Source organism: Dermacentor silvarum, chromosome 11 (genome assembly GCF_013339745.2).
Source record: "Dermacentor silvarum isolate Dsil-2018 chromosome 11, BIME_Dsil_1.4, whole genome shotgun sequence".
NCBI lineage: Eukaryota > Metazoa > Arthropoda > Arachnida > Ixodida > Ixodidae > Dermacentor > Dermacentor silvarum.
In genome coordinates this window covers 38,716,060-38,742,990 of record NC_051164.1, presented here as the reverse complement: position 1 = coordinate 38,742,990, position 26,931 = coordinate 38,716,060, and the positions used below count along the sequence as shown (strand labels likewise).

The 26,931-nt window shown below is 45.9% G+C and overlaps 1 protein-coding gene across 1 annotated transcript in view; it reads right to left on the bottom strand.

Annotated features, from left to right (window-relative positions):
* The window catches only part of LOC125941289 (uncharacterized), a 35,142-nt gene extending 17,848 nt beyond the window's left edge, over nt 1–17,294 (bottom strand). Inside the window, exons 1-5 of the mRNA XM_049658274.1 lie at nt 16,963–17,294; nt 12,320–12,501; nt 4,210–4,381; nt 3,540–3,726; nt 2,389–2,443 (exon numbers count right to left, since the gene is read on the bottom strand). Coding sequence (XP_049514231.1) covers nt 2,389–2,443; nt 3,540–3,726; nt 4,210–4,381; nt 12,320–12,501; nt 16,963–17,104 — 738 coding nt within the window. The 5' untranslated portion in view covers nt 17,105–17,294. The remainder of the gene's footprint in view (nt 1–2,388; nt 2,444–3,539; nt 3,727–4,209; nt 4,382–12,319; nt 12,502–16,962) is intronic.
* Nucleotides 17,295–26,931: the final 9,637 nt, after the last annotated feature.

Genomic DNA, 26,931 nt, shown 5'->3' with positions numbered 1-26,931 from the left:
CTTGAAAACATATGTTAGTAGTATGCCAAGTATCACTGCTGGTATCTCTACTAAATGAGATGCATTTTCCTATTCCATGAAGACCATATAGAGAGGTTGATTGTACTCCGCAGATTTCTCGATTACCAGATTGATGACATGGGCATGATCCATCGTAGAATATCGCTTCCAGAAGCCTGCCTGTTCTGTTGGTTGACATACGTGCTGCCAATATTCTATTGGAAATTATCTTGGTGAATATTTTGCACAATACCGAAATTTAAACTCATAGATGCATTGCGTAATCAAGGAGCACAGGAGGCATACGTGAATATCTTCGCAAATATCTACACAGATTCCTAAGCTACCTTGGTTCTCCACAAAAAAAAATAGAAAGTTACCTATCAAGAGAGGGGTCACGCAAAGAGACAAAATCTCTCCAATGCTATTCACTGCTTGCTTAGAAGAGGTATTCAAGCTCTTGGACTGGGAAGGCTTAGGAGTTTGGATCAACGGCGAATATCTCGGTTGCCTTCGCTTTGCAGATGACCTTGTCCTATTCAGCAAAAATGGGGACGAAGTACAAATGATTGAGCACCTTAATCGAGAAAGTGCAATAGTGGGGTTGAAGATTAACATGCAGAAAAGAAAGATCATGATCAATTGCCTGGCAAGGGAACAGGAAATCAGGATCGTCCGTCAGCCCATAGAGTCTGTAAATGAATAAGTTTATCTGGGTCAATTATTCACAGGGGACCCTGATCATGAAAAACAAATTTACAGAAGAATAAGATTGACTAGGAGTGCATACGGCAGGCATTGCCAAATCTTGACTGGGAGCTTACCACTGAAGTTCATAAGAAAAGTGCACAATCATTGCATGGTGCTATCATATGGGGCAGCAACTCGGAGGTTAACAAGGAAGCTCGAGAACAAGTTAAGGAATGCACAAAAACCGATGCAACAAAAAAGGTTAGGTCCAACGTTAAGAGACAGGAGGGAGCGGTATGGATCAGAGAACAAAAGGGGATATCTGATATTTTAGTTAACAGTAAGAGGAAAAGATGGAGCTGGGCAGGCCATGAAATGCGTAGGATGAATAACCGGTGGGCCGTTAGAGTTACAGAATGAATACCAAGAGAAGGGAAGCGCGGTCGAGGATGGCAGAAAACTAGGTGGGGTGATGAAGTTAGGAAATTAGTAGGCTCAAGTTGTAATCAGCTAGCGCAAGACAGGGGTAATTGGAGATCGCAGGGAGAGGCCTTCGTTCTACGGTTGACATTATTATAGACTGATGGTGATCATGACGATGATGCCAAATATGCTTGCCTTTATGCTTGTTAAACCTACACAGCTGAGTGCGCTTCTTAGGAAGTTCACCATGTACACGTTTTTACCGACTTAGAAGCTTCCTTCACTATATATAACTTTGTATAAGACCTCACTGTTCTTTCCACACATTTGACGGCTGTGGGTGTCGCTCATCTCAAGTAATGATGACGAGATCATGATGACGAGATAGCGCTTCCGCAAACACGCGGATGTCAAGGAATGCAGCACATTACTCGCAGAAATCAAAATTGTAGATGTTTAACCGTGCAGACATACAACATCAATCAAGTCACCAACTCACAGCTGATCATTTCTGAAAGGTCACTTAATGCGAATACATGCGCATGTATACCACTGCGAAATACTTTTCAAGAGATCACGTATGCTTAGCATTTTCCTTTCTCTTGCTTTTTCTAGTCTTTGATCACTGGTCTTTCGTCTATTTAGAGAAAGGGCAAGCAATCCATAAAGAGGCAGGTTGACGATTTGGCACGAGTTAAATTACTCCAGCCGGCTGTTCCACAGAATGGGAAAGAAAAACAAAAATACATTAAAGGCAGTTACGGATTGCTTGCAATTAGGAATATAAAAATACACTGGGGGCTCGAATGCATCCAAGCATGTGCGTGTATGAATATATTCCCAGCTGCAGCTACAAGGTCCATGCATCTAAAGAGTCCGGAAGATGGAGAAGCCGATGTTTCGAAAACGCCCTTTAGTGTGCGCACACCTATTGTAAACACAGATGGGGGCAAGTGGCTCCCCACAACAGTGACTACAATGAGGTCGATTGTTGGTTACTTTGCTAAGCACGATATCCACAACTGGAATGGAAATATGCGTTATTGGTTTCCGCACACTGCCGCGACTCGAGACCCACGTGGTGTATGAAATGAAGGCAAGGGATACTGGAATGTCACGAAACTGTTTTGGATGACATCGATGGCTTTAAGCTTTATCCATTATACATTAGGTCCAACGCAGGCGTTAAGCTTATGAAGAAGCCTAAAAGAGCTGTGAAGCTTTCAAGTAGCGGATGATTGCTTAAATGGAAACCATAGCAACCGAGTCGCTTACCTTCCAGCTGCGGATGCTCTTCGTGTCCAGGAGCCTGTAGTAAGGGTATCTGTTCCTGCAAGTGAGGCGTGTCACGTGATGCAAAAAGAAAAGAATATAGAATAGGGTCTGCTTGCTTATTTGCTTCACAAATAATGAAGCTTACCAACTGCGGGGGATTGGCCAAGAAGTTGGGGTTAGATGGGAGTTAATTGTTTTAAGAATATTAAAGACACAAAATTCGGAAATAGTGCAAACAACAGCAAGAGTGATGGTAGAACTTAAAACGTATTGCTTAAAAAAAAGCGAACCGCTTAATTTATCACAACTAATTTCGACAAGGATGTGATTATTATTTCAGGAAATGACATGTTTTGCTAGTCAGATAATCATGATGAGACATAGTGATCTTTAGTTAGGGATTCTGTTATTGGTACATGGTCAGTCGGTGGTTACATAGAAAATGCGCTCGGGCCAAGTGTCCCTGCTGATGACATTTGTCGGCACGGCATCCTAATAATACTAGAGCACTGCTTGCTCGTACGTCCATACATTCGATGTAGTACACTGTATACACATAAGGTCGAGCGGATAAGTCTCCTTTGTACCAGCACACACACACAAAAGCAAGTGTACCCCGTACAAAAAAGGATGGTTTGATGGGCCAGTTCGCGTTTTATTGTTGAGGCAAGCAACGCAAACGGGATACTAATGTATCAAGGAAAGCATACACAGCTCTACGGAAGAGAGACAGGCACTGGGTATATTTTCTTTTCGGTTGTGTTATTTCGTCGCGCTGCTTTACTCAAGCATAACTCCGATGACATTGTATCTAGGCGAAAACGTAGCCCTCTTTTGTCGGTAAACTCTATTTCTAAATGCATACAATCAAAAGATTCTTAGTTTTTCGGTTTTGTGTTATTTGTTTGCAAATGAGATGACGGAAAAACAGAGCGAGAATGGGAAGATTGTTCTTTGCAGGGCTTCTTCTGCTGCAAGGCGGCTGACTCGGCTAGTTGTTAATTCACATCGAGCGCGAACAGCTCAACTCGAGCGTGAACAGCCTGGCGGTGTTGACCCTCGCGCTGTTCACGATCGATTATCCTGAAACCGCGCACAAGATGAGACGTTCGAGAAAAGGCAAGCGTTCAACTGGCAACGCGGCGACTCACTGCAGTGCGGCGTAGACTTGCGTGACTCGCAGTACCCGGTGCGGGCTCTCGTGTATGGCCTGCGCGACGAGCTGGACCAGCTTGACCGAGGGTCTGCGCACCACCGTGCCCACGGGCAGCAGCGAGGACCAACGGCCGGATTGGGGCTTGCACACGACTAGCTCGTCGGGTGGGCGAGCGCGCCCTCCTGCAGAAACACGCACACACACACACAGCGCGAGAGCGTTCCACACACCGGCGGAGAAAAGCAGGTTGTGCAGCATTGTGTGACTAGGAATTTACATGGATCGCAGATTGTCGGTGGCCATCGCTTGTAGCCGTCATTTTCCTTCCGATAATTGTTGAAATGAGGTTTACGTATACGTACGTTCATATTTACGTATACTGCGAGCAGTGATTATGTAGCGTTTATGAGACGGACGCAAGACAGGCTACCAAACGAACCGTACACTCACGAGGAGTTTATTTCGGTAAGTTAGACAGCAATATAAGTGCACCGACAAAGGGTCAAACACCTTGTCACCTTTCTTGTGTCCGTACTGTACACGCTACCGTTATTGCTTTAGGTATTAACCGGCTGTCCCCCAAGAAGAAGCTCTGCTATAGACACTGTACAGTTAACTTCGCAGTTGGTCACTGCTCTGGCATCGACGCCTGCTTACGTACTCACCGCGCCGTAGTTGCGGTGGTGGGGTGGGCGGGTCCTCCCAGCTTGCATACGAGTGGTCGCTGCACAACGCTGCCAGCACGCAGCCTCGCTCCGGGTAAACAATGGTCGCTTCGTCCGGCAGGATCTTCGAGACATACATGGCGGCCTGCTGGTCGATGGTCGACTCGCTCTCCTGTGATACAACACGGGGGGAGGGTGGGGGGGACCGAATAAATCAACGCGTGGTCCACCACACTTAAACTTAAAATTTGCTCCTGTGAGCAAATTTTGCACGCGATCAGGCACAGACATGCAAACTGATAGCGGCCGAGTACATCCTGATAGCCGATTCTGGTATTAGAGTAGTTCATGACGTTTTTGCATCTGTTCAGGCGTACAGTGCTGTCCAGTGTAACATGAACAGCTCCATTGCAGCTAGAGTTCCAGCTCTAGCTGCAAGTCACGGCGGTAGCTATGTCGATGAAAACGACTGGCTTTGATGCCCACAAGTATGCCAGCGCTAGAAACCACATGTGATCTGCTGCAGAGCTGCCCGATTGTGCATTTTTCATTTAAAAAAGACAGAAAGGCATGCGCAGTATAAATGTTTTCTTTAGGAGTGGACCACTCTGTACTGCTTAGTAAGGACTCCGCTGGCTTTTGCTTAGCATAAATGTAGCAAGCTACAAATTTTGTTCGCGTAGTAACAGAGTCTGAACTGTTGCATTCTACAGTCTCGAGGCTCGCTGTCATGCCGAGATGTAAAAGGGGAGCTTAGGAACTTTCACACCATGTTTTTCTTGGCCTTCCGCACCATAAGGTACAATAAACAAATACAGAAAGAAGCGCTTCGTCTTATGGCCTACTCCCATTATATGTCAAATTGGTGCGTCTGTTGAAAATTTACGTATAACAACATTCTTCCATCTCCAGCATCATTGAAAGCATGCACACACATTAGGTATTTCATTATTTTTTAACAAACTTTTTGTTGCGTGCACCGGTAGATAAACGCGATCTTAAAAGAAACACGTATCCTTTCACCGATTCTGTTTCTAATTATTTTAGTAAAAAATGTTGATTACTGTTACAGAAATTCAAGACGTCCATTCGCTTTCTCAGATTCCGCATGAGAAGAACCGCAATAGCACGAAGTGTGCGCTATGTGGGCAAGCGCACACCAACGGTGCTCGTAAGTGCAGAGATCGCCTGAAAAAGGCGAGACGTCTGCCCATTAAGCACCTAAAAAATGGCGACTGGAGGAATTATCTCCGCAGCCATAAGGACGACAGTGATGTAGGAGACATGAGACGGTGGTTCAGCTCCGAGGGAAAAACCTCGGAAGCCGCTGCCGGTCTTGATCCAGGTTCGCGTCGACGTCGACAACGAGGCGCCAGCAGAAGTACGAAAGGGTCTCGAACGAGGGGAAGAAAAACAACAAGAAAACTGGCAAGGCAAGCTGGGCTGCAAAAGCAGCCAATCCCACTGCTACGCCCAAAATGCAAAGCACACAAACCACAAACAAGTGTTCGAAGTTACGCGTGCCAAATGCAACGAGCTGACCTGCACGTAGACAAGCTAATGAAAGCCACGAGAGACAGGGGAACTAACGCAGTAGGCCAGGTAAGAACGTACTCCGATCTTAGGTACACCTATGTTGGGAAGAAGGACACCAGGGAGGACATGCATCCACCACTGGCAAAAGCTCCGAGGGTCGAGCAAACGTCAGCCGACCTCATGAAAAGTGTTCTGCAAACACTATAGCTGTTGCAACAACAGCTGCAGTAGCTGCAACAGCAGGTACAGCAGCAGCAAGAATGAACGCAGTCGCACCACACGCTGCTGCCTGAGGTGCGACTTCAATTTCAACTTCAACTTTTCGAGGTAGAGAGCACGGTGAGAAAGAAGTACTACTCAGAGAAAGTCTAGGAACAGGCGTATAAAAGGCATGCATTCACAACAGCGAGCTAAGCGAACCAACCCAGTGCAGTCAGGACCAGGAATAATGGCCAGACACGGTGAGGGAGACACAGAAAGACTAGAAATTTGGCAATGGAACTGCCTCGGCTTCCGTAAGAAGCAGATCAACTTAAAAGAATACATGCAGATGATCTTCGTCAGGCGCGATATCGTAGCCCTGCAGGAGACTGGCTGCACTGCTATTCTGACGGAGTATTATTAGTATTTGGTTTGTATACATATAACACAAGGACACGAAGAAATAGGGAGGGAGCAAGCTGACAACTGCCACCGAGAGGGGCACAACGCCTGCCTGCTCTTTCAAGAGGAGGGAATTGAGGAAGTGAAAACATAAGGAAGGAAAAGAGGAAATGAAGAAATGACAGAGACACAGACAGAACAAAACAAAATACAAATAATGCCTATAAAGGAGAGGCCAAGTCAGTGTCCTTCAGAAAAGTTAGCAGGGCTCGATGAGCCTGGTCACTTCGGGAAGCGCACCCCCTTGGAAATAGGCAATCGTCAAGGGTCGCACATCGCAGTCCAATAAGTCCATATTCCTGAATTAGCAATGCGCGCTGCGCAACAAATGCGGGACACTATAAAACGAGATGTTCTAGTGTCTCACAGGAGCCACAAAACGCACACGACGGGCTGTCCACACGTCCTTGTCGGTATAGGCGTTCGCGCACCAACACAGACCCAACCCTTAACTTATATAGCAGTGCTCTAGCACGACGGGGCAAGCCTCGACCACAAACACGGGGACAGAACGATCCGTCTGCAAAACGCCGGTCTGGGTGCTGCTTTAGGATTTGTTGGCGTATCAGAAGACGAGTGTTTTCAAACAAGCAGGAAATGTCAGGGCAGTCACATTCGTGGTGGCCACAACTTGAAGCGAGGCCATTAGCCACTTCATTTCCAGAGATTCCCACGTGCGAGGGTATCCACTGGGCAATGAGGGACACTCCACAGGAAGTAATCTTGCCGGAAGTTTCTTCAATACTGCATAACATTGGGGTATTGGCATCTTGTCTCAGTCTGCTGAGGGCAGCACGGGAGTCTGTAAGAATGACGACCTTCAATGCTTTTAACTCTTCGTGTACGTACTTCAGAGCAACATCAATCGCGGCCAGTTCTGCAGTTGTTGATGAGGTTGGATGTAGTATTCTAAACACCCGTCTGATGCCAGTCGAAGGGCAGAAGAAAGCTGCAGAAGCACCTTGGGCGTCGCTGTGTACAGATGCGTCCGCGAATACTTTAATATAACGTCCAAATCTTTCTAATAGGTGGGACTGGGCCATTTGAAATTGTGCCGAAACAGGATGGCTAGGACGTTTTGTGTATTTCGGGCATTGACAGATAAATGGGGAAGGAGCATTTGCTGCGCTTTTTCGGAGATGTGAATGTAGTGTCTCCTGAATTGCGAGTAATGTCCACAAACAATGCCGCCATTTTCCCCATCCGAGAGAACGGACGCTGAATCAGCCGATTAATCAGTGCTTCGCCGTCTGATGCTCGGTGCAAACGCTCGATATGGTGTAGCACTCTCTGGTCTGTTTGCGAGCTGAGGGACAACTGGTGCGCTTCTGTGAGTAGTGAAACGGATTGCGCCTCACGAGGTAAGCCAAGCATGACACGGAGGGCGACACGATGGTCCCGTTCCAAATGAGACATCACATTTGGCGGCACGTTCCAGATTGGCAAGGCATACATCATGCCAGAGAGGACAGATGATTGGTATACCTGAAGTGCTGTCGTCTGGTCGCAGCCAGCACCCTTACCAGTCAAGGCGGCCACATACTTGAGCAGCGACCGGGATTTGCACCGCACAGAGGTAATGACAGTGCGCCAAGAGAGGCGATCATCGATAATTACGCCCTGGTAGCGGTGATGTTGTACCCATTGTACTGGTGTCTCTCCGAGGTACAGCCAGCTCATGCTTCGACGAGCCCGTTGCCATGGATGATACGCAATTGCGGCTGGCTTAGCTGGAGAAATCTGCAGACCAACTTCCTCCAAGTACTCTGAAGTTGCAATCAGAGCTCTCTGCAAGATTCCGCGAAGACGTGTACCGTGGCGCGAAGGACCGATGATCCACAGTGCAATGTCATCAGCATAGATTGCTATGCATATTGGAAAGTCAGGTTCCTGATGCAATCGGCTTGGAAATCCAGCAAGTACGCTGTTGAACAGAAGCGGCGACAAGATGCTGCCTTGCGGTACACCGCACTTAACAGGGCGAGAATCACTTGTTTCTCCTCCAACACGTACTTTCATGTGGCGTTCAGATAGAAAGTTATGCACGAAATGAAGCAGTCCACCCGAAATTCCCGCATTCATAAGTGCGATAATAATCGCCTTATGGGGAACCGAATCGAAAGCTTGCTGTATGTCCAGGAAGAGCATGTATGCAGAGTGCCTGTTTTCTCGAGCAGACTGTAGAGATGATACGAGGTCTGCTACGCTATCGAGGGCTGAACGGTGACGACGAAAGCCGCTCATGACATCAGGAAAGAAATTCAGCTTCGGTAGCCTGCCATCTAGACGAAAGAGTACTATTCGTTCCATCAGCTTCATAACATTAGAAGTTAGCGATGTTGGCCGGTAAGACCTTAGGTGTTTTGCACGGCGGCCGGGCTTTAAGGCTGGTATCACCATAGATGATTTCCAATCATTGGGAATCAGAGGCATTCTCCACACTTCGTTATATGCGTTCAAGACATCTTGACGAAAGGCCTCATCGATGTTTCGTAACGCCTGGTACGTAACACCGTCTTCACCAGGAGCAGTGCGGCTTTTAGAAAGGCTGAGCGCGTGATGCAGCTCCTCGAGAGTAAAGTCTGATTCACCCATCTGGAAGGCTGGACCATAGCAGAACGTTGTTCTGACTTGTCAGAGGATTAAGGTCATTGTTTGCGTTGTTACTTAACATAGGAGGTACGAAAAGGTCCGCAAATGCGTCCGCAAGAATTTTCGGAGTCCGACCAGTCGTTATGCACAAAGCAGCAGTTGGATTCTTGCAGATCTCAGGAGTGCGGTGAGCCTTCAGTATTCGTCAAACACTTCCAGAACCATTTGCCGTATGCAGCGAACTGCACAGTGCTGTCCAACTCTTTCGACGAATTTGTTTTGTGTGCCGCCGTATGGCTGCGTCTAGGCGGTTATGCACCGTCCAATCGGAGCTTCTTTTAAAGCGCTGCGCTCTCCTATAAGCGCGGCGTCGACAGGAACGTAGCCTCACGAGCTTTAGATCCGGGTTCGGTTTTTCTATTCCCCGCCGTCGTATTACGGTAGCTCAGTTGAAGACACTCGCTCACCAGTTTAAACAACTTGTCATGTGATGGGGCCTCTGAACTCAGCTGACGGAACTTGTTCCAGTTTGTCACTGTGTAGGCCGCTGTCTGGCGGCTAGAATGTTCTGGAATCAACCGAAATTGGAGTACTGGGGTACGATGCATACTCGAACCAGACAGAGCGGAAAGCGGCGACCGTGGCCAGCCAAAGCGATGACTGTGATCGAACACCCGACGTTAAAACACGGACATCGAGACCGTGCTAACCGAGATCATACCGTACACGAGAGGCAAGGGAAGTGTATTCGCTCTGAACTTGTGCAGCCTGCCCAGACACAAAAACCCTGACTAGAGCATTGCACGGGCCCGGGCCGACTCGAAAGCCCGGGTCGGGCCGTCCGAAGCGTTTGTCGGCGGGCTTGCGCCGGGCCCGGGCTTAAAGCCGCGGGCCTGGCCCAGGCTCGGGTTTGAGTCCACGGGCCCGGGCCGGACTCGGACTTGAAGCCACGGGTCTGAGCCAGACTCGGGCCCGCTCATTGAAGGGCCTAAGTAGGCGTTTGAGCACACGCGACCGTTATGCATTGCATGGTTCAATGCATTCTGTGCCAAGCTGAAGTGACTCGTGCAAGATGACTGTATATCTTATCAAAGAAAATAGCAAAACAGATGAAGTTCTCATTTTTAACAGCGGAGCTGTTTCAGCCGGGCGTAATGTGTCTGCCGAATCCAAAAATGTGGGCCGATCCTGGCAGCCGTGCTTCTAGAAAGGGTCCAAGCGCAATGGCACATAGACCTGTGAACTAGCGAAGCTGAGCCCGGATAAGTCTAGCTAAGAATTGTGGGGACTACTTAGACTTAGTCTGTCATCGATAGGCAATTGATAGCCAATCAATAGCTAGTCAATAATTGGTCAATAATGAATAAATTCCAGAAAATGCTGGGGATGACTTGGTAGTGCTTAGCCTAGCCCAAATACGTGGTCAATACCTCACAATAGCCAATCGATACCCAATAAATACCTAATCAATAATCGATCAATAAGCAATAAGTTTCGGAAAATGCTGGGAATGACTTGGTAGTGCTTAGCCTATCCCAAATACATGGCCAATATCTTGCGATAGTCAATCAAAAGCTAATCGATAATTGATCAATAATAAATAAATTGTAAATAAATTCCGGGAAATTCTGGGGTTGACTTGGTAGCGCTTAGCCTAGCCCAAAAGATAGGACTAGCTAGGTGCCCATCAGCTCCGCTGTCTCTTTAGCATTGCGCCGCCAGTGCAAGCTACGCTATTTTTTTTTCTTTTCCACAAAAGCGAACATTGTTTCCGGGTAAGGAAAAATAAAATATACAAAGAACCGCTCCTCAAACCATTTCCCTGTTACCGCTTTTGCGATTGCACTATTATCAGTGTCGATACAATTGCATTATTTTAGCGCTAAGGCCAGTTACTTTTGCGCTTCAATGCATAAAATAGCGTTTTCCAAAAAAGGTTAACGGGAACGCCCGTACATTAGGTCGGACACTTTGAAAATGAATATCTCGCAACTGGTTCAGTCCTGAGAATTCGTTTCAAGTGGATATGCCTTGGGACCTCAGCGGCTACAATTCGTAGATTGAAAGATGTGCCGTAAAATAATTAATTAAAAGTAAATTATTCAATTCGGCGTCTTGACCATTCATTAGGCCATTCATGTCAGAATTAGCTTGGAACTACATTAAACAATTAGCCTCCTTAGAGCGTCGTTGCATTAATGCGAACACAAGAAATCCAGAGATATGGTCAATTCCATACGTCAGAACACTCTATAAGCATCAGTCGTTATAGCGTAACCAACCATTCACTTTGAAGAAATACAAAAATGTCAATAATTTCAGTAAGAAAGAACTCAGCTCATACTTTTTTCGCTTGTAGTGTATCTGATGGGATTATTATACTGCCTTGGTTCTGAATATATAATGTACAACCTGTTTCCTTTTCTTGGCAAATGTTAATCTTGTAAAATTCAGTCTGCCACATACGTGAATGGGATGGACGCAGTTGTGACGATGAGGTAGTCGAGGAGGCCGCTGTCGCTCTAGCGGTTGTCTAAGGTAACAGGTCCGTGCGTTCGCTAGTAATTATCAGTTTCTCAGGACGCCTGCCGGGGATTCACTAATGATGGGGTAGGCAGGAAAGAAGCAAGAACCTTAAAGGCTGTTGGCGAATGTACAGAAAAACACCTGATAATTTGGGCCCTGCGGCATTAGGACATTGCCGGGAATGTCGTGGCCGATCTCACAGCTCAAGGATACGCCAGCCAATAGCGATCAGAATCTAGAGGTAGAGAAGTGGCGACCCGTACCTACGGTGACATTGTGAAGCACTTCTGGCGAACTAGGAGGTGATGTTCCCGCGCCAAAAAAAATATACAGGCAGAAGTTGGTATGCTGACGGCCGCTACAAACAAATCCATTTCCATGTCTACTTATTTACCATAACATACATCCAACCATACACAGAGAAATGTGTCCCTGGTGCGGCGAGAAACCCACAGTATACCATGCAACATGGGGATTTCAGTTTATAAAGGCAGTTCCCATCGTGCACAACGCGACGCCGGTGCAGTGAGAGGCTGCGCAGTCCACCTGGGAACCGGATGACCAGATTTGGCTGGTTGAACGCTCCAGACAGGCACCTAAAGCCGCGGGAGTTCTGGACAGAGGACCCACCACAGGCGCTCTGTAGAAACCCTCCTCTCAAACAAACAAAGTTTATCCTCTCTCTCTCGCTCGCTCAATAAACCATTGGATGCTGTCGATTCAAAATATGTTTAGCTACACTGGAAGAGGCGCTGCAAAATTCAAAACCTCAAGTTAAGGTGTTGGCACTTACCGCGGTGACGCTCTCCAGCGGCACTTCTTTGGCCGTTTCGGATTTGACGCAGCCGCAGTACCCCGTTCTCTGCGGAGCAGCAGAAGTAGCAGCAGTCGCGACAAAGGCTTCTGCGGCGGGACGCGCTTGGCGAGTACGTCCTCGCTTGGCGCCTGTACGGGTGGTTGCCTTGCGGACGCGACCTGCAAAAGGTATCGGTGCGCGTGCGTGCAAATTAGTGATTGAGCCTTCGACTTGAGGTGTGATGGACACGCGTCTGCAAGTTACTTTTCAGGTTGTCAGCAAATCGCGCAGCGGGAAAGGCAGCAGCCTCTCCTCACGCGTAGTGGCCGTGAGGAGAAGCAAGCTTTGAAGGCAAAACTTGCTCTGTCTCTTCGGTTTAGATGTGTTCTGAACAGCCCTCGTTGCCTGTTCGACATCAGCAGACTTCTCCCTACGCTCGAATACCACGGCTTTGCAACATTCTCTGACCGTCTCGTTTTAATAATAATGTGCGGAGACCATCACAAATAGTTGTCAACATCAGTGATGATTACTACCATCCCAATCGGCGAATAGACATTCATAACGGCAAATGAGGACCCACACAGCCACACATGCGCACACACGCACGCACGCACGCACGCACGCACACACACAAACACACACACACACACACACACACACACACACACACACACACACACACACACACACACACACACACACACACACACACACACACACCACACACACACACACACACACACACACACACACACACACACACACACACACACAACACGCACACACACGCACACACACGCACACGCACACACAGATACACACGCTCAGTCACGCACGCACGCACACACACACACACGCACACGCACACACGAACGCACGCACACTCGCTAACACACACACAGAAGCACACACATACAGACGCGCACACACACACACACACACACACACACACACACACACACACACACACACACACACACACACACACACACACACACACACACACACACACACACACACACACACACACACACACACACACACCACACACACACACACACACACCACACACACACACACACACACACACACACACACCACACACACACACACACACACACACACACACACACACACACACACACACACACACACACACACACACACACACACACACACACACACACACACACACACACACACACCACACACACACACACCACACACACACACACACACACACACACACACACACACACACACACACACACACACACACACACACACACACACACAGGGAGAGAGAGAAGCGCTCACTGGCAAGAAAGAGGGCATGTAAGGTACCTTCTTACCAGCAGCTTCCTTGGGACCGCCGGTAGTTTACTCTGTAGTAAGGGCGATCACGTTACTAGAATATCTGCTTCGCTCATAGAAAGAGCTTTGTGTTAATAGGTGGCAATATTTATGCAAAACAGTTGTTCAATTCCACTTCACTTTTCGGAAATGAAAATTGCATGATTCTAAATACTTCCGCAATACGATGGCGGCACTTCACTTGGTTGATTCGTCCAATAAATATATCGCGCAGCATTGCAAGTGGTGCAGATTGATCTAGAAATGAAGGTCAATTTAATGAAAACAAGTAGTCACAACCGGAAGGAATGGCAGTGCACGTGATGGTGCCATACTTTCTATTCCAATAATACCAGGCGTCAAGTTTGATTGCGGCGCGGTAATTAACACGATGGCAAAAGAAAAAAAGAATTGCGAACGCGTTTGTTCTCTCGTAATCGAGGTACTGCTATTAATTTATTTTTAAAAGATTCTCTACCTGCTGCTTGACCAGCCAAAGAGCACAACATACTTAGGCAGGTCAGAATTTATGTATGTATATGCTGTATTCACAAATAAAGTTTGAATTTGAATACTGGAGCAGACATGAAATACAAAGCGCATTTGATTACTGCCCGAGAAAAATTGTTTCTTCTTGGTAATTGGAAACAAGTTAGACTAACATTCGGGTAGTATCAGTAAAATTACCCACCGGGGTGGCTCAGTCAGCTAAGGCGTTGCGCTGCTGAGCACGAGATCGCGGGATCGAATCCCGGCCGCGGCGGCCGCATTTCGATGGAGGCGAAATGCAAAAACGCCCGTGTGCTTGTGTTGTAGTGCACGTTAAAGAACCCCAGGTGGTGAAAATTAATCCGGAGCCCTCCACTAGGGCATGCCTCATAATCACAACTGGTTTTGACACGTAAAACACTAGAAAGAAAAGAAGAAGTATCCGCAAAATTAGCGCAGTGTGCTGGTATACGAAGAGCCCGCCACACCCAAGCAATTTTCAGTACAACTTCAACGGCATATTCCAAATCGTGCGTCTCAATGACTTTCGCATTAAGAAAAAAATGTTTTTGATTTGAAAATAAGCACATTAAAATAATACAGCCTGATACTTTGGTAGAAATCAACCCTATTCAGCACACTAGCGAAAAAAATGCTATAGGGTAAGTGCAAAAAATAAACAAAACAAAACAACAAACGATAGAGAAAAAAAATGAGACTCCACAATGTCCGGGTAGCCTAAGCCGCGGTCATGGTGAATGCAACAATTACGATCTACGCCAACGAAGTCGGCATGTTGTTTTCGCAAGCCGACCTTATGAACTTGCAGCTACAATAGCAATAACAATAAACAAACACCCGCGAAGGCGCAAACCCAATGCTTGCCAAGCGCACGCCAGACATGAAGGCATGTCGCTGTTTAGTAACCAATACCAGTGTCACAAGGCCACTTTCTACAGCGATAGAGCGCAATCTGGATCGAAATTGTGGACCGCGATTGGATCCCTCCCGCAGATTGCTAAAAAAAGCCAATAGCCACCAAGAAATTCGATCCCGATCGGCGTTGATCTCGATCGAAAGTCCGCCGTGTGACAGACGTCGCGTAAAAAATAGAAAGAAAAAAAGGAGGAAAGAAAAAAGAAATCTCTTGAACACAATTTGCGCCGAGATAGCTGATCTGTTACCACCGTTATTATTTTGTTACTTAAAGCGAATATAAACACCGGTCCGGGTAAAATATGAACAATCAATCGGAGAAATTTTCCGGTCAGACCCGGCATTGCCAAGAAATTCTCCCTACCCCATGACAGGCGTTACGCGAAGCATGCGCCATGATCTTCCCCAAAGACAGAAATTCAGCAGCCAAATTGAAAAAAAAAAAAAAAAACGAAAATCAAGCTGCTTTGTTCTTTGGAAAACTGAATAATATATAACACACTATCCCCAAATGAAGTTCTTTAGACCTCCGCGATGATCTATAAACGACTGTCGAACGTGACGAATTGACAAAGAAGTCAAACAAACATACAAACAAACAAAACAACGCAAAAAAGCACGTTCCACGCCGTCCGGGAAGAAGGCGCCCACATAATGGCGACATCTGTCATTACGATCTGCAAAACCGAAGAGGGCAACTTCTTTCGCACGTCGAGAATGCCCGCGAGCACGGTCGCACAGCGCCGGAAACAAACAAACAAACAAACAGAACGAAACATACAAAACAAAACAAAAAACAAGCAAACATACAAACAAGAAAACAAAAAAATCAAACATACAGACAAACATACAAACAAAAAACAATCAAAGATGTAAACAAACAAACAAACATACAAAAAGACAAACGAAAGAAAAGAAACCTACAAACAAACAAACGAATAAACAGACATACGAACTACCAGCAAACAAACATACAAAAAGCGAACAAACATACAAAAAAGGAAACAAACAAACATACAAACACACAAACAAACAAACAAACAAAAAGACAAACAACCACCAAACAAACATACAAACAAACAAACAAACAAACAAACAAATAAAGCAACCAACCAACAAACAAACATACAAACAAAAAATATAAACAAACAAACATACAAACAAAATGGAAACCAAGAAACATGCATACAGCTAGCAAACAGACATACAAACAAACAAACAAAAAACAAACATACAAAGAAACAGCAAAGAAACATACAAAAAACAACAAACACACAAACAAACAAACAAACACGCAAACAAAAACAAACGTACAAACATACAAAGAAACAGAAAAAACATACAAACAAAAAAGAAACAAACATACAAACAAACAAACAAAACCAAACTAATATACAAACATACAAACAAAAAACATAAACAAACAAACAAAAAACCAACATACACACAAAAAGCAAACAAACATACAAGGAAACAGCAAACAAACATACAAACGAAAAAAGAAACAAGCATACAAACAAACAAACAAACAAACAAGCATACAAACAAACAAACATACAAACAAAAAACAATCACACATACAAACAAACAAACAAACATACAAACAACCAGCAAACAAACCTAGAAAGAACAAAGAAACAAACATACATAACACCAAACAAACAAAACAAACAACCAAACATACAAACAAAAATTATGAATTATAGAAACAAACAAACATACATACAAAAAAGAAACAAGCATACAATCGAAAAACAAACACACAAACAAACAAGCGCACTCCGAATCGTCATACTTTCGGGGCAAAGAAGGAAAAGGCTTAGCAAGCGCCAAGCGGCCGACATGGCGAAGACCCTTACCACAAGGCTTAGCAGAGGACCGACATCCGCAGTTCTTACGGCAACGACGGCCCGCGGCCGCGGGTGGCTCGACCCTAATGTTCTCCGTGGCCAACGTCACCTGGGAGATGTCGAAGATCTGATCGTCGGTGATGTCGTCCATAGCTGCCGCAGTGCTTGCAAAGTTGTCGAGGAGGAAGCGATCCGATTTCACTTGAACAAAAGTGGGGGACAGTTCGTGGACGGAGCTCACTGCTCACCTGTCTCTCATTAGAGGGGTGAAGCTAAAATGACGTCTTCTGAAATGTCAGGAAGCAGGCGACGTATCTTTCCCTCTCGCTCAAGCGCACAGCTTGAACCCGCGCCTCTCCTACTCCAAAACCACTCGCTCTGCTCTGCCTTGCGCAGTGTCGTGTGCAGATGAAGCTCAACTGCCCGCTTTCTTATACAAGCTCGTGCAGCTAGGGTCCAAGCGGCGTTCGTTACGAACGCCGAGCGTTCCACGACTGCCTCCGCTGCCGAGCGTTGTCATGGTAACGAAACGTTTTGGTTGTTTTTGCTTTGTACGGAACGCTGACATCTTTCGCATTGCTTTGGCTTGTCCATCTGGACGCGAGAATGATGAACCTGCCACCGGCTGACCTAATTACGGTGGTTGAGGTCACGATCGCCGTTGCGCCTTGAAGGAAGAAATTTTTGAACGAGAGACGCGACTGCGTGTTACACCGTAGCCTCGAAAAATTCTGCCCATTATTCAAGTAGCATAAGTCTCTCATGGAGGGACGTGCAATGTGTGTCTTCAGAAAAATTTAAAACGTAAAAAAAAAGTAAATACTTTTGGGAACGCTACCACTGCTATTTGCTTTGACAAAACCTTCATGCTCCGCGAATTCTTAGCAATGCCTAGAGAATTCAAGTTTTTAGTTAGAGTAAATGTGGGTCGTAAAATGTGTGACGCGTTAGTAGAAGTTAGAAGTGCGTGGGTTAATAAGATAATTTGAAAATTATCACTAAATAGTTATTTTTCTAGGTTTTCGTGCCTTATGCGATCCCCATAGATTGTTTTTTCTGTCTCCTCCGCGATCTGAGCGGGGAATGTTGTTTAGTAAATTTTTGAAAATGGGTAGAGTCTTGTGGCTGATGTACGGTGAAAGTCTACTAATCTGTAGGACACCTGCAACCGTCATATCGAATCACTTATACAAGCGTTCCAGTTCTTCAAAGCTTATCATGCGAACTAAATGCGTCACAAAATAGAAATTTTAATTAAATAGAGTACTCTTTAGGTTTGGCATGCAAGCAAAGATTTACGAGCGTGAGATAAATATGGACTCTTAAGGAAGTTCTTTAGGAATGTGCGCGAAAGCGTGATACGGTAGTTTTTAATTTTATTGCGATAGCAATTATATGGACACTCCAAAGCAGATTTCTGCCGTCGTCGTCGCCGTCGCCGTGAGGTTCTGTATGACGTCAATGGAGATGAAATCATCGCCGCACGCCGAACGCTGTATGTGCGAGTGAACGGGCGCGAGGGACGCGCGCTTTCACGGGGAGTGAACCCACGGCGGAGAACAAACGCGCGTTCTGCCTTAAGGGCTGCAGAAGTAGGCGTCTCTTTCCTCCTTTACAATCACCATATATACAGAGCAAATGCGCCTTCTTCCGACGCGCGAAATCCGTGGGGGGGGGGGGGGGGGGGGGGGGGGGGGGGGGGGGAGAAGGGAGGCGACGTTTAGCTGCGGTACCAAGTGCGTATTTATATAAAAACGTTGTGAGGTGAGAAGGTGGTAAAGACTTCCAACGCAGCTTGACGAGTGTCCCGTTCTGATGTCGTCGAAAACCTCCAAGCCGCCCCCAGAGGCTCCGGCAAACAGTCACCAACGCCGCACGCGTCTTGTGCGAACGCGGGCAAAACGCCGACGGCGTCGACAACAGTTCTGCGTGTTGCCGGTGCTGCTGCATGTCCAAGTTTATACAGCTGATAAAGTTACTATCATTACTCCGTATAGCTCTCTACAAATTTGCTATCGCAATTGATGCTTCGTCTTTCGGGTGAAACTGCGACAAATTTTTTGAACAAATGACTCAAAATTCAAAACAAGCGAAGATGGAGGCTACCTCACAGGAGATGTATCGAGAAAGCTTAACGTTTCTGGCTCAATTAGAAGCGTTGAAAACAGTTACCGATATTTTTTTCACCCTAATAAATGAGTTATGAGAGGTGCTTAGCCGGTTTTCGTACTCCTCAGTGAACTAAACAATTCCCGCTCTTCATATTTGGTAGAACAAAGGACGATGGCGTGGCTGATGTATGATAAACATTTAAGCAGCGTAGGGTATTTACAGCCTTTGCAAGAAATTACTTATACAAGCGTTCCAGTCGTTGTACGATCCACGTATCAGGCATGCTGATGTCATGAACGAATAGAACGTTCTAGTTAATATTTTAAGCCAATAGAGGAAACTTATAGTATGACGTGCGGGAAGAGTTTCTTGAGCACTTGTTAAGTATGGGCTTTGCGAAAAATTCAATAAACAAGTGTTTGAAAGCGTCATGCGCCTGTTATGTGCACTATATCCTAAGATGATTGTGCAGGACACCGGTGGAAATGGCATATTCGGCGGAAATGGGAGCATTGTTAGCAGGGATATGCGGAGAAATGTCAACTAGCGTTTTTGGATAAATAACGCTTGTTGCAAATATTTACTGAATACCAGCATCGTGCCTTTTTTTTTTTTTTCATGGTTTCTACCAGGTTCCTAGTAGGTGGTATGCACGGCCGATCTGCCTGCATAGGCAAATGCTTGTAGATAAATGACAGACTTCGCAAACACTTGCTTCGCCAAGTGCTCGAAAGCGTTAAGCGGCAATTATCAGCCACTTTTACAAGTGTTCCTAAAGAAATCGAGGCCAAACATAGTTTATCTTTGTTGAAAATTGGCAGCATGTGAAGTTTACCTCGTAGTGAGACATAAAGCTTTCTGGTCTGGTTGTAAATAATTACTGAGCCCTCGTTTTCTGCCTGCTTTAATGCGTTTTACACTGCGTCCGCGATGCACCTTTGTGAGCAGAAAAAAATCACTTCGTTTATATTTCGTGGTTGTGGAGCTTATCGATGATGCGAAGAGGTAAAGTGTTTTTCTTCGCATTCATATACCTGTCTTGTAGACATTTGATTCCACGAACGCGTTCATTTTCTGAATTTGCTAAACTCGGCGAAGTGTGATGGACGAAGGTCCGGACTGGGGACGTATTCTGCTACGATCCACTTTAAATGCGTCAGCATATATATATATATATATATATTTATTTATTTATTTATTTGTTTATTTATATAAGAATTGACACATAAACACGTACGCACTCTTCTAAGCTTTCCCGCCTCTCCTCTACCTCTACTAGGTGACCGAGTTCTTGCATTTCACGCAAGTACGCTTCTTCGAACTTTGACACTCCCAATGCAAACGCATTAAAACCGTAGCTTTTGGTCAAACGAAGGACTTGACTGAACTGACGCGACCAGCGTTAGCTACTTGGTTCTAACCAAGGAAGTTGTTTCATAGATAGGCTTGTTCAAACGTCCACAGCGTTCCACAAACGTTGCGGTCCACAGCTTTTGACGAGCGTGACGGAAAAGGAGATACGCGTTCTTTTGTATACTTCAAGCTGCTGGCGTACCGTTGCTGTATTTCAGGAATGCTGCATGCAACCTTAGGTGCTGTTGTGGCGAGTGAAAGAATGTTGCGACACGCAATGTGAGTCGTTGTAACAATAGGCTGTGTCAAAATTCACGTCTCAGCGACGGTTGCCTTTCAGTAACAGGAATAGATCTCGAAGGCTCAGGTTTTGTGCGCTACGAGCGCTGCAACTGATTGTGGAGCCAGAGATCGCCATGGTCGCCATGTTTCAGATACCATCTGCTCAAGACAGCTTTGCGAAAACAAACGAACTTTGTTGAAATGCTACCACTTTTTTTTGGGTCGAGTTCTATCATGTCTGTCGCGTTCTTATCAGCGGCGGTGCGTTTTCAAAATACGATGTTATCGTCGAACACGGCGACCGCACAGCTTTCATCAATACAGCGGCGCTATTAGCTCGAATATAAATGCTCGAAAACATTATAGGCGTGTTTTCAGGGTGTCCCGGAATAACTGAAACGGTGGTTATAAATAGAGGAAATTCTGGCATTCCAGGGGTGATGCTCCGGCAAATTTTGAAGTTCGTGTAAAAAAAATTGTGGCTGCGTGAAAGCCCTCGTTTTCTGCTTAGGTTTACGTCCGTGTTCGGAAATGCGCCTTAACTTAGTGGCGATGTTTGACTTGGTCAAAATAATGCCTGACGTGAGCGTGCCGAAGGAAACGCAGCTAGCGTCTTGGGCACGTTCGCACCAAGCATCAAATCAAGCATGGGCATGTTTGAATACGGGGGTTAGCGGTGTTTTGGGAAAAGCTAAGTTTTCGCACCAGCTAGAAGTTACCACAAGTGAGAACAATTTTTTGTTGAAGAGGGTGGGGCGCCCACGTTCCGAATGTTTGAGGTGCGTAGGTAAATATATCCCTTGAAAGCGTCAATGATTACTCATTTTCTGTCTATTTTCTTAAGTTAAACGAGGCCTGTTGTTGGTTTATGTGGTCACCTCGGTGAAATAAATGACGTGCGTTTGCATATTTAGATAAAAGAAGTCTAATGTTGTGGGCCGTGTAAATTAATTACAGTATTTTTAGAGAATTGCTTATGCAATCGTTATACGAACCGCTTAGGCAGTAAGCCCTATGTCCGGGAAGAACTCAACGTGATAAGACGTTGGCATCTCAGGTGAATAGGGGTAACCTTATGGGTTATGTGCGACCAATGTTTCAAGAGCATCAGTTGATACGGGTTGGGGAAAGAAAATAAAAAAATCTAGTTTATAGAATTATGATATCGTTTTCGTTAGTCGGAGTTTTTTTGTTTGTTTTTCAATTCTTAACAATTCCACACACAAAAAAATTGAAGGTTATGTAAGAAGACAGCTCCTGATATCAATATATTTACCTTGTTTTTTTCAATGCAACACACTAATCAAATGCGGTGGACTGGATACAGAGAGCGCGATTTCTCCGTTCGCATGTATTTTGATAGGAGCTCCCGTGGCAAAACTTAATGTTGAATGTGCGAAGGCTGTATGTCCTTCTTATCTATTACGTTTTTAGTGCTCATTTATCATGACAAGAAAATTGGTATAGCACAGTTTCAAGCGTTCCAAGACGTTATGCGCGTGCCCTTTCAGGCCATGGGGAATCATTCACCGAGCTTATCCTTGTAGTGACACTAACCGGCGTTCGTCGTTTAAAACAAACGCGCACCTGGAGCTCGTCGAGCGTTCCGCGACTACGTTCGCTGCGGACCGTTGCCATGGTAACGAAACGTTGTGGTTGTTTTTGCTTCTTGTGGAACGCTGGCCTCTTTCGAATTGCATTGTCTTGTCCATCTGAACGCGGAAACTATGAACCTTTCACCGGCCGGCCCAATTATCATGGCGGACATTACAAACGCCGTCGCGTCTCGAAGGGTTTTCGTTTGAAGGGCACTCGAAAGAAGCGTCATAGCTAGCCAGGTTACCCTGTAAAATTCAGCCCGGTTGTTGAGTAGCATGTGTCTCTCGCTGAGGGACGTGCAATGTGTGTTTTCAGAAAAAAAAAGAAAATGGCTGGATATGTAAAGCGAAAGCTTGGTTTAGCCTGGTTAAATCTTGGTCTCACTTGGTTATCCTTCGATTTAGCTGTAATCATTATACTTAGGTATACACTAATCATTAATGCACGTATCAATTATAAGCCGTCAGGAGGAGGAGGAAACAAGTTTATTAAGAAAATTTTCAGGTCTTTGTAGGTGGCCGCTTGTCTGCGGCGACCTCTTCCGCCCAGGCAATGATTCCTTTTTGTAGCTTTTCTTCTGGGGACCGTATTAGGGGCTCCCATGTCGTTTCTGAGGGAGCTGGCAGAAGCTCTCTGGGTGGGGGAAGGCCCTCGCACTCCCAGATGATGTCTTTGCTTCGCTATGGCATTTTGTGGAAGTTTTTGCGTATTGGGACACACTCCCCATCTGTGATGATCACTAAGCTATGAGGAGTGGTAAGGGTGTTAGTTTAAATTCGGTGGAGGATAGTGGCCCTGCACTCTCGTAAGGTTGCTGTGTGGTATAAGGTATATTCTCATCTGTTCTTTACATAGATTGGTAGGTTCGTTGTAGGAAGTCACTACCTCTCCCATCGGGGGGCCCGGTTCCAAGTAGAGCGCGACCCGGTTTGTTAATCCTCAAGCCACTTTGTGCGCTCCCTCGTTGCCGGGATCTCTCGAGTTAGTAGGAACCCAGAGAAGATTGATTTTTGTTGTCTTCCTCATTGAAGTTTCTCAGGATCTTGGTTGTATTCAGTCCCATACTGCGCCTCATAAATGACTTCAGGTAACTTGTCAAGCTGAGAATAGCGCTCTTAGAGTCGATAGACAGTAAGGGTAGTTGGGTTCATGATGGCCAGCGCTTGGGCCACTCCTTCGGCCTCTTTGATTGATGCGGCTCTAGTTGAGGTCACATTTACGATTTTAGATTCTCCGTCCACCGAACTCGGGGTGTATGTGTTGTGTCCCTGGTTCGCGGCATCGACCAATACTGCAGTTAGGTCTTCCTCGCGCTTTTCGCGTAGTCTGTCCGCCCTGGCTTTTCTCCTGGCGTCGTGCCTGCCCACGAGGTTGTTTTTGGGCATTGGCTTGATTATTAGGTAATGTCTGATTGCGGGTCATCTCATGGGTATCTTCATGGGTTATCTTTATGGTTTAAAGTGCGCACACTCGAGGTCTTTTTCAGCGCCAAGACCCATAAAGATAACTGCCCTTTAAGAGTAATAGTGTCGGAGCGCAATACGTGGCAGAAGTGTTTAGCTGCTTTTCTGTTAGTAAGGCTCAAGCTTCTTACAGTAGACGACCCTTACCTCGTAAAGGATTCTACACAAGTAGTTGACTACCTGTCGAGGCAGCCAGTGATGGAATTAGAGGCCTTTTCCGTAGATCTGAAGGATCTATATTATAGCATGCCAAAAGCAGAATTGCTTCAGTGCGTCCAGGAAGGCATTGACAGTTATGGCTCCCTGGCATTTCAAAATGAAGCGGGTATTCCGGAAGACAAATTCCTGGCCATGCTCGAACTATACCTGGCTTCCACCTATATTGAATGGGACAGTCGTTTGTACCTGCAAAAGAGCGGCGTTTGCATAGGTTCCTGTTTAGCTCTGATCTTGAGCGACTTATTCTTAGCTCGCGCTGGCAGAACTATGTCTAGCAGTCTAGAGGGTAGCGGTGTTGTCAAAGTTTTTAGATTCGTTGACGACTTCCTAATTTTCGTAGATAAGAATTTCATTGACGCCGACTTGGTCGTTAGTCAAACATTGACAACCTTCAGGCAGACTTTATCTCCCATAGAAGTGACCCACGAACTTTCGGTAGATTCCTCCATCAGGTTTTTAGATCTTAGATTGTTTTTAGCAAGTAACCACGTCTGTTGGCAGTATGAACCTCGGGCAAGTAAACCTCTGTTACCTTTTAGTTCCTCTCACTCAAAGCTAGTTAAACGAAGCATTGCTAACATGTGCCTGCTGAATGTTTTTAAGAAGTCCTGTTCACATCGAGCTGCGGCAAGTTTTCTCAAGCAGATCGACCGACTGGAAGAGGCAGGTTACCCACAGCCTGTTCTAGTTTCCGTAGCGGAAACAATCCTGAAGAAGTCCCGAACACGCCAACTGGACCAGGAACCACCTCGCGAAAAAGAAAAGGTAGCCGTCATACCTTACATACACCGCATGTCGCACAATTTGAAGAAGATTGCCAAGCGAGCCAACGTAAATGTCGTGTTTTCTGCCCCGTGCAAGCTTTCCAAGCTCTGTAGAATGACTAACCCTTTTTTCCGCAAGGCACCGGCCTGTGTCACAAAACATGACAACAAGTACGTAGATTGTCAGGCAGGAGTAGTTTACGAAATTCCTTTAGATTGCGGTAGAAAGTACGTGGGCCAAACCGAGCAGTGCCTGAATGACAGGCTGAGGCAGCACAATAACAAAGTCAACATTGGGAGAGAGGGCCACCTGGCAATTCACTGTAGAGACTGCAAATGCAAGCCAGACTTCTACGCCTGCGCTGTGGTTGCCAGAAGCCGTGACAAATGGGTTCGTTTAATAATTGAGGCCAAAATGATCATTGAAGCAGGTGATAAGTGCGTAAGTGTTGCCTCAATATCTCTATCACGCAAAGAACTACTTTACCTGAACGCGAATGCGCACTGAGAAACTGTGATTGTGCTCCCTGTATAAATTAGTGGCGTTCTTTTCTGATTAAACATTGTTGGAAGTGGCGCCCTGTGTGTGTGTGCTCTCTCTTCGTCCGTCGTCGTTTTCGTGCCTTCACTTCAGATCTTATTTACGAGTAACCGCCCGAGACAGAGACGAAGCACCACACGAGCCAAAAGATGATGAGTTGTATGTACAAATGACGACGTAGCATCTCATTCGGTTCATTCGGTTCATTCGGTTCATTCGGTTCATAGACCACGGAAATTAAGGACCCCGAAGAACAGCGCGAATAGAATGCTCAACCATGTGTGAGGTGTTTGGTACAGCTTCGGTGGAAAGTCACGTTCGCAGGGCGGGATGGCGGACTATTTTTCGGTCACACAGGAAAGCAAGCACAGCACGTGCAATTCGCATAAATTGTAAAACACTGGCGCTGCGGTGCTGGCCGGGATAGATGGATGGATAGATGGATGCTATGAGCATTCCCTTTGAAACGGTGGGGTAGGTTGCGCCACCAAGCTCTTGTTTTTATTTTGCCTAATGCCCTACCTTTATTTTTGAGAAAACACACAAATACAAAAAATTCCAAGCAAGAAACTTTTTGAACCATTACTGGGAACTCTTTTTCAGTACTTCTCCATTGTTTGTGGTCTCCCTAATTTTCTGCCACCAAACCTCCAACCGCCTCTTAATAATCTAAATAGCGGACATGTTTCTTTCCCCCTGCTATCCGTGAGCCCAAGGGCTTCAAGGTCAGAGGAGCTTAGACTGGCAGCTGGATAGATTTCTTCACATTCCAACAAAACATGTTTCATCGTTTCCCTAGCTTTACAGCTGGAAGCACATGCATCTTCATTCTTGGTGTACCTTGCTTTATAACTACGCGTTCTAAGGCATCCTGATCTTGCTTCGACAAGTAAGGAGTTTCCCTTTGAGTTATCATAAATTGTTTCTTTCATGATTTCGTGTTTCCTCTTGAGGTAGGTAGTGATAGTCGATTTCTTTTCAATTGCCGCCACCCATGACATTGTCTCAGCTAGTTTCCGCGGTCATCGAGCGAGATGTGTTTATGTTTATCTGTGCGTGCGTGACACCGCGCTTGTATATTTAATTAGTCAGCGAATAATTACAACTTTATACAGCCCGTTAGGAAGAAAGCGGTGTGGATCCGAGAGCAAAGGGGGATAGCCAATATTCAAGTTGACATTAAGGGGGGAAAATGGAACTTGGCAGGCCATGTAATGCGTAGTATGGATAACCGGTGGACCCTTAGAGTTACAGAATGGATACCACGAGAAGCGCAGTCGAGGACGGCTAAAAAATAGGTGGGGTGATGAAGTTAGGAAATTTGCAGGCGCAAGTTGGAATCAGCTAGCGCAAGACAAGGGTAATTGGAGATCACTCGTCCTTCGTCCTGTAGTGGACATAAATACAGGCTGCTGCTGCTGCTGCTGATGATGATGATGATGGCCCGTTAAAGTACGATCCTTGCTTCATGTAGTTCTCTACTAATTTGTTATCGCAATCGGTGCTTCGCCTCTCGGGCGAAGCTGCGACTGCTTTTCGAAGTTGAAATACCATCGCAAAAGAAAATCAGTGTCGCAAGCATACAATTGAATAAGGACAACCGTTTCTTTCTGATAATGGCGTTAGGTTTAGTAGCGGGGCGATA